Source organism: Eptatretus burgeri, chromosome 6 (genome assembly GCF_056783735.1).
Source record: "Eptatretus burgeri isolate ZD-2024b chromosome 6, Ebu_testis_v1, whole genome shotgun sequence".
Lineage (NCBI taxonomy): Eukaryota > Metazoa > Chordata > Myxini > Myxiniformes > Myxinidae > Eptatretus > Eptatretus burgeri.
In genome coordinates this window covers 46231168-46239441 of record NC_140966.1, presented here as the reverse complement: position 1 = coordinate 46239441, position 8274 = coordinate 46231168, and the positions used below count along the sequence as shown (strand labels likewise).

Genomic DNA, 8274 nt, shown 5'->3' with positions numbered 1-8274 from the left:
CTGCTGGTGCTACCAAAGTGTATGCCATCTTAACCCACGGCATCTTCTCTGGACCTGCCATCTCGCGTATCAACAGCGCACAGTTCGAAGCGGTGGTTGTCACAAATACTATTCCCCAGGAAGAGAAGATGAAGCAGTGTGCCAAAATTCAGGTATTTCTGCTACGAGGTTTGCTTTTGATGTTAGGGATTTACCTGTTGATTGGTAAATCTAATTTACCTGTCTTCAACTGTAGCTACCAACAGATATCCTTCACATGAGGCTCGAAAGGGATGGAATCTAATCTGAATTATTCCTTTTCTCGACAGGTGATTGACATTGCTATGATCTTGGCTGAAGCAATTAGGAGGACACACAATGGAGAATCGGTCTCGTATTTGTTCAGCCACGTCCCTTTGTAATCGGTGCCTTGTTGAAGCGCTGGTGGTCTTCAGTGAAAAGTCATTGTGGCAGACACAAGGCTATTAATGTGTAATGGATTTGTGGGTCTAATTGTTGAAGCATTTCTGTTCAAACTGGCAAAAGTGTTCAGGATGAGGGGAGGAAAGCCAAATACTTTTTGTATCTCTTCTGGTCCTCTCGTTTGGGTTGCTGAATACAACCTCAATCCGTCGTTGGCTTCACTGACGTACAGGGGGAAACGATGAAAATATAACACAGATCATATTGATCTGCTCTCAGCTTGCACGAGATTAGAGTCGGAATGTTGTCCAGAGCAGATGTTTGTTTTTTGATCAGGGAAAATAACAGAAATAATGATTGCATCGTATTCCTTCTTGTCATTTTTGTTTGTTTGTTTGTTTTTTTTTATTTTGAACAGACCTGACTTGTTTCAATATCATCTCATATTTTCTTATTTTGCATGGTTTTTACTCGCCATTTGATTACAGCTGTGAAGTTATCAATTGATATTTTAATGTTTGTAAACCACTTCCTCATGCTTTCTTTTTATTATTTTTTCGCAAGTAGCAGAACTGAAAATTTGAAAGTTTATTTTGCATAACCACCTTCGTCTAAACTGTAATTGTTCATGATCATCTCTTTAATAGTAGTTCTGTATCGGTCATGTTGCTCCATTTCCTGTAGTGTGCGTCAAAGCCTGACTATTCAAGAACTCTGCAGTTTCTGTGTGTCAGAGTTGGTTTGACCTTGCTTGTCTTAAATAAACACATTTGCTTTAAAGTCCCTTCATCTGTGGACCTTCATTAGTCTCACCCCAAAGTCCTCTGACCAAACCCGTGGGAACGGGTCTCCCTGATAGGCGGCGAGGTAATATCCCTGCCGCTCCAGGGTGGTTCCCAAAAACTCCTCCCCTCTCCCTTCCCTGCACCAGGTCCAGAGGCGAATTGATCACATGGACTGAGATCGACGCCACAACCGAGATGCCTTGCCCCTTTGAGAAATCCAACGGGCAAGGCAAGCCTCGCTCCCTCCTTGAATGAGGTCGCGATGGTGTTTATTCGATTGCCTCGGCGGAGATGGATGGTGATCCACCAGAAGGTGTCTGTTTGGCCAATTGGCAAGCCTATATTCTGGCTGTCAAGATAGGTGACTAGCTGCTGCTTTCGGAGCTTGACTTTGACGCGCTGCCAAGAGGTCGAGGTAATAGTGATTCCTGAACAAGGCTGGGAAGCTTGCGTCATGACGTGATCCCCAGGAGCCCTTGTAGTACTCTTGCATACTTGCTGCACGCAAATCCTAGCCTCATTGAGGATGGACTGGGCACTGACGAAGGTGTTAATGGGCAATCATGATGGCGCTATATGGCCAATGTTTCCGTACCCTCTCCCCAGGCCCCACATCATCCTCTCGGCTGACCTGACCTCTACCACTAACCTCCCTCTCGACCTTTATAAGACCGTTTGGTTGGGTGTCACAAAGGGGCAGGGTCTTCCAGTTTGGATGACATGGTTCGGGGTTCTCGGGCCACAGACGGTAACGTGGCCCGATGTTGAGTAAGCGGGGTGGAGGGGGGGTCCTAATGGTCCTTCTGCTGTCTTGGCTGATCCTCAACATCATACACCTCTGGTGGGCACAGTCCGCAATAACATCTGCGAGATTAGCTTTTCGGCACCTGGACGACCATGGTCGGTCCATCTCTGTCTGTCTGTGTCCGCATCTATATATTTTCACTTTTAAAATGCTTTTCTCTGCAACCGCTTATTCGATCGATGCAAAACTTTTTAAATAGAGGAGGGACTCCCCATGGGGAATATTTTATTGTTAACTCTGATGTCATAGGTCACATAGTATGGCAGCCATTTTGGATTAAAGGGAAGAAGAAAAAAACAGGACATTTTCTCCAAAACCATTAAAAAATAAAATAAAAAAACAATATCTTGCCAAAAGGTGACCACGTGTGACTTCTTTAAGGTCACACTGAGGTGAACAGAGCTGCTATCCACCAGGAGCGACTCCTTGAGGAATATCTGCCTACGAGAGATTCCGACGAGAATCGTTCTACAGAGTAACCATGAAAAATATGCGTTTGCCTCATAACGTCACCAAATGACGTCATAATGTCTCAAGCTTGACATATCTAGAAAGCACTCATCGAGGTGTTCAATTTGAGGTACTACACGATATGGTTCCTAAAACTTGAAAATTTGACCTTGGGGTCAAATATGTTTGACCTCAGGTGCTAACCATGAAGGTCAAGGCCAATCGCCACCAAAAATTAATCAGCTGAGCGCCAGACCATGAAGTATATTCCAATGAAGTTTGAAGACGATCCGATCAAAATTACTCAAAAAATAAGGGTTTCGTTGGACAAAGTGACCTTGACCTTTGACCTTGACCTACAAAATTTTGTGCACTGAAAGGGACCCCTATAAGCATCTGATATGCGAAGTTACAAAAATTTCCAATGATAACTGTGCTCTGCAGAATTTTTTATACGTGATTACAGACAAAAAAAAACAAAAAAACATACAAGCTGACTAACATATCTTGCAAAACTTCGTTTTGGCAAGATAAAAATAGAAATTTGGCATATGTCATCAACTCCCGATGACGTCATTGGAGAAGTGGTATTCCAGTTATTGAAATTCTAACCTGAAATATCTGAAACCTCATACCTCCATATGACCAGATGTGAATGAATAATTAAAAAATTAGAATGTTCATAACCCATGCCAAGAAACTGATATAATGCATGGATTATACAGGTGTATAAGGCAATAATAGTAGCGTGTTCAGTTAATCATGGTATTTTTAGGAATTAATGTGCAAGGCGAGATAATGCGCTCTAAGAGTGCCGTTCCAGTTCTTCAATTAATAAGACTCGACAATTTGGGGCATTTCTACGCCCTCTCAATCATACATTCAACTGTTACGTTATTTTGACGAGATATTATATTTGAAAATACTATGAAACTGACTTTTTTTTTTCCCCCAAACTTTTGATTAAGAAACCTGACTTTATTGCACAAGCTGGATTAGTTTGAGGGCATAGGATCTGATGATGAACTAATCATGTATGTTGAGCACATCACAGAAATGTTTGGTTGACTATACTGTCTGCAGGAGTGTATGGAAATTATCAATCATTGTATTCAGGGTGTTATTGTTTTTTCGTGTCCCTCTACTGTAATGATCAGTGAAGAGTAGAAAATAAAGTAGGTACGATGACTTCATTCGGCAAAGTAACCAAATGGCGCACGCTTCTGTCTTCTTCAGGTTTCGCTATTGCAGGAAGTTGAAATTTGACAAGATTCTTGATGTGCCAATGGCCTGCTTTTCAAAGCATTTTATTGTCTAAGATTTACTAGGAAATTTTAGCAGACAGTAGGATGGAATATTAACAAGTAAGGTGATCCTGCTTGTAAAGCATAAGACTTGAATTCATTTGTTAAATCCTCTTTTAGTGAGACCTAAACTTGTAAGCCATAATCAAGGTACCACCCCATCTAATCTGATGGTTGGTTGCCTTACCCCATCCCATCCCCCTTCCACCCTCTCCTGCATCATGATCTTAGCTGCTGAAAGAAAGTTTCAACGAAAGGCTTTTGGCAAGGATTTCCTAAAAGATCTTTGATAGTGGCTGCTTCCCAAACAGGACTTCTTTTTTTTTTTTTTCTGAAAATTGGGTTCTCTAATATCACCAATTCTGACTCCTGTACATTAAACTGTGGTACGTAACTCCTTTAGCCAAACTTTTGTGGTTCATACCACCGTCACTTCTGAATGGATTGATGCAGGGTAGGTGACATCAACTACTTCCTGTTTCCTTGTCTCTCTCTTTTGCTTTGAATAAAGGTGAAAATCATGGCACACCGAAGCATCTCCAGCATTAATAGATGTTCCAGTTGAAAGTGAGAATGGTGCTTCTTAAGTGATTAGCTAGGCCTCCTCCCCCCCCCCCATCCCCTCTTCCCACCTCCAATTATAAATTGCCTTCTCAAGGGTACCTTCACCTTCCCTTGCCAGTTAACAAGAAGGACAGATCACATGATACCCTTCACCTGGATAACTTCTCTACAGCACACAACACCACCTTCTAACAGTATCCAAAAACAGGACAACCTAACACTGTCTTTGTTACAGGTGAAAAATGATCTATCTATCCATGATTGCAACTAGCTGCTGAAACACATTGGTATATGCAATTCAATGGAGGTTGGGTAAGGTTTTGGTGTATGTCTACTTCATGATTCACTTAATCAATTCAAACACCCTCAGTTTGTAACATCATCCCACTGTGATGTTTATTAATTTCTTCAAAAAGTTTTGGGGTATTATTTGCTCCCCCTCCCCACCCTCCACGTTTGTGTTCTGGGTTGTGATGCCAATGACCCTACACCACACACATGTAACACAGCCCCTCCCTTCAACCTTAGGTTGTCGCCAAGGTCAACCAAAATATCCAGGCTTTGGCAATTAAACATTCCTCTAATTACTTTACCCATTAAATTGAGACGTCTGCAGAAGGTGAGACCAAATCTCGCCATATCGAACTAACCTTGGTGTTCAACCATTCTTTTATAAAATTATTGTATGTACAAAAGCAAGCATTCGCAAAAATTTCAATCCGCTAACTTCTTCATTCCTTGGGTTGGGCAGGGAGAAGAATGGTACCAATACACAAACAGGCCCACCTTAACCACAATTTGGCCTTTCCATACATAAACCCTATCTATTGACCGTGTCCCCCAGTTTGTCACCTATCCGAGCTGGTCAGCTGAGTGAAAATCTCTTCTAATCAATATCATGGTCTATATGCCCTCCAGAGGACATATGGAGTTGCAAGTGACTGAGTGAAGCATTTGCGCAAGTACAGTAAACATTGCAATTCAAACGTTTCCTGCAAGGCCAGGGCATCCCCATTAAAACTCTGTGTTCAAGCAGATGAGAGGTCCTAAAATGCAGTGGTGGGTGTCTGTTTGTGTGTGGTGCCTGCAGTACCCCCACACAGTCTCAGTTTGAGGGGTTTTTGCTGCCCTCCTCGACATCCTATCCATCAGCATCACAACAGCACCTTCGGCTGGATACTTTCCAGGGTCATGTGACTGCCTTCCTTGGTCGCCAGGAGTCCTACAGCCCCGTAGTCAACTGAAGCTGAAGCTCCTCCCGGCGGATCCCATCCCCAGTCGCTTTCTCGGCAACAGAGCGAGGCACAGCCTGAGGGTGTGAGGGGTGCAAACCACACTCTCCTCTGGAGGTTCGCTTAGCCCATGGGCATGCGCAACACTTCTCTCCCCACAAACCTAACAACACAATTCTCCTGACTGCCATACCATGTTCCATACATGGTAACGGATGTTCCTATAAAGCCATAACCTGCATCCTCACTCCAAACAAACAAAACATTTCATTGATGACATTCTTAGTTTACCCCTTCCACTCGGTTCATGTTCTGGCCCTCATGCCCACTCTTGCCCATCACCCACACCAAATCCCTGATTCACCTGCATCTTCCCAAAGCAAAGCATGGCAAGTCATGGCAGTGGGAAAAGGTAAATATTGTTACGGTTGTGGGGGTAGATTGAGGAATTTCATAGGAAAGTTAGGATTGAATTAAGTTGTTTGATCCGTGGATGTGTAGGAGGCATCTCAATGTAAATTAAGTAGGGAGACTGAGCTTAAGTGTTACGTGTCACCACACTGGGGTGTGGTGGTGTGGTGTTGATTAGATAGGGATTAAGGATAAGTTCCCCAGTGTGTGATTGCCCCCTGTGATCTATTCCTACGTTTTTGCATTATTTGCAAGCCAGGCGTGCCGAGCAGGCAGAGGCCCCTTCCCAGGTTTCGTGCGAGCAAGCCATGCCACGGAGATGGAACGGTTGTCCGGTGTGATGTCAGGAGAGATCAGAAGCGAGGAGCTTAGTGGCTTTGTTGGTTCAGCTCGGAGTAAGGGACGCACGCGATCGAGAGAGAACGTAGCGAGGAAGGAGATGGCCTGTAAAAACAGGGCTTTACGGATGGCTTTCCTTCGACGCATGAAGAATGAAGAAGACTGAACGATTCTCGTATTCATGCTGAGGCGGATTGGCTGGCGTACTGAGCAAGATGTTGGCAATTGGCTCTTGGTTGGGTTGTGAGAGACAGACCCGTGGCCTCGTGTATGTCACCAAGGGGGACGGTGCCATTTTGAAAAGCAGTGGGTCGGTGAGGACGATTGACGCACGAAGAAGCTGCACAAGGTCTCTGAGCCTTGGTGTTGAATGCCGCTCACGAATCGCCTGACGTACGTTTTCCCGCTGCGAGAAAGTTGCTTGGCGCCATTTTTTTCGGCGCGTCTGCGCCGAAAAGTTCCAAAGTTCCACAGAGACCATCTCTGGACAAGCTAAGTGCCAGAATAAAGGAAGGATTTTCTTTTATTTAGTTTCCTCCTTGTCTGTATTAAATTCTGTGTCGAGGCGCCTCGACTTTCGGTTTAATTTACCTCATGTTTCATTATTACATTTTGCATTATTCCCTTGTAAGTATTTATTTTGTCATGAAATTCCCGCATTCACTTTAAGCTGCTGTGTCTGTGTATTTCATGGGGTTCGAGTATAAACCCCCACGTGCATCCATCTGTGCCTCTGGCGCTCTGCCAGTGCCGCGCCCATCCCTCCCGCACACGTTCTCAACTCCGAAGATCAACGTGTCTACCTCCTAAGGAAAACCGCTCGGCTTTCTTGGCTGGCGGTGTTGACCGCCGTCCACCACAAATTGGGTCGGGGGTTTAACGTTAACTGCCAGTTCCGCAACAATATAGTTCATTTCCAATTCATGATTGCGGAAGTCTGTCAATTCCACCAGTGCCTGTTGCAGCCATTCTTCACTGCTTCTCAAAGCCAAACACTTCCAGGACCCTTCTTCCCAAAATAAAGGCCCATTAAATTACAGCAGACTATTCTCCTGAAAATGATCTGACCTTTTCCGAAGAGATCAATCTGACTTCGTTTTGCTCTTGGTTCCTCTTCTAAGTCTTTGTTGTAGGTGAAAAATGATCTCCACTATGCAAACATGTTCTCAATGCTAAGGTATTGCACTTTTACTAACGACCCCATACCCACTGCACACCTTACATATTCAGGTCATCTCAGATCCTAACTTTCTCTATCTGTTGCATTATCCTCTGTTTTGATAATGATCCTTTAACGATGCATTTTTCATCTCCAGAAATCACTGGACTGGTCTTTATTAACAACTGACTTGGGAAGATGTTTGGTATTTTATTCCTTGGCCAAATCTTTTCAATATCACTCATGAACAAGTAATTTTCATGCCATTCCATGAATCCTGCACAAAGGGTGATGACCTCTACCCCAGCTGAAGCTGAGTTGATTCTTGGCATTGTCGATAGTTGACAAGTATTTTACCACAAATGGCTTTGTGCCATCTATTTCACTACGATGTACTGTAGGCTCAATCGAGTACTTCCTGAGCTTGGTCCTTGTTGCTGTTTTGAAAGTTAAGCTCTAATACTGTACCACATGATCCTCAATCATTCATTATTTTTGAATTTTGTGAAAACCTTCCTCGTTCTCTCTCATTCTGATTTTCTTGGCAAGTCTTTCAAGATCATGCCACCCTGCATGAGGATCACTCGGTCTCAACTACTTTTGTTCTCGGTTCTTCTTCATTCCTTTGCAGCACAACACCAGCATCATTGGCTGAGGGTGTGGTTGTGCACTCTGTGGATGCGCCGCTGACGCAATGTCCAATGTAATTTGGCCATGGTGCCGGCGATAGGTTGCCGACACTTCAGGAAGGTCACCGTGGGATCTTTTTAACGTCCACCAACAAATGCTGGCAGATGGGAGGTCCGTTTAAAGTCCATCTGAG

The 8274-nt window shown here is 43.9% G+C and overlaps 1 protein-coding gene across 1 annotated transcript in view; it reads left to right on the top strand.

Annotated features, from left to right (window-relative positions):
- LOC147024687 (ribose-phosphate pyrophosphokinase 2) overlaps positions 1 to 603 on the top strand; it is an 18710-nt gene extending 18107 nt beyond the window's left edge. Inside the window, exons 7-8 of the mRNA XM_085884838.1 lie at positions 1 to 152; positions 309 to 603. The exon at positions 1 to 152 is cut by the window's left edge and continues 8 nt beyond it. Coding sequence (XP_085740964.1) covers positions 1 to 152; positions 309 to 401 — 245 coding nt within the window. The 3' untranslated portion in view covers positions 402 to 603. The remainder of the gene's footprint in view (positions 153 to 308) is intronic.
- The last annotated feature ends 7671 nt before the right edge of the window (positions 604 to 8274 follow it).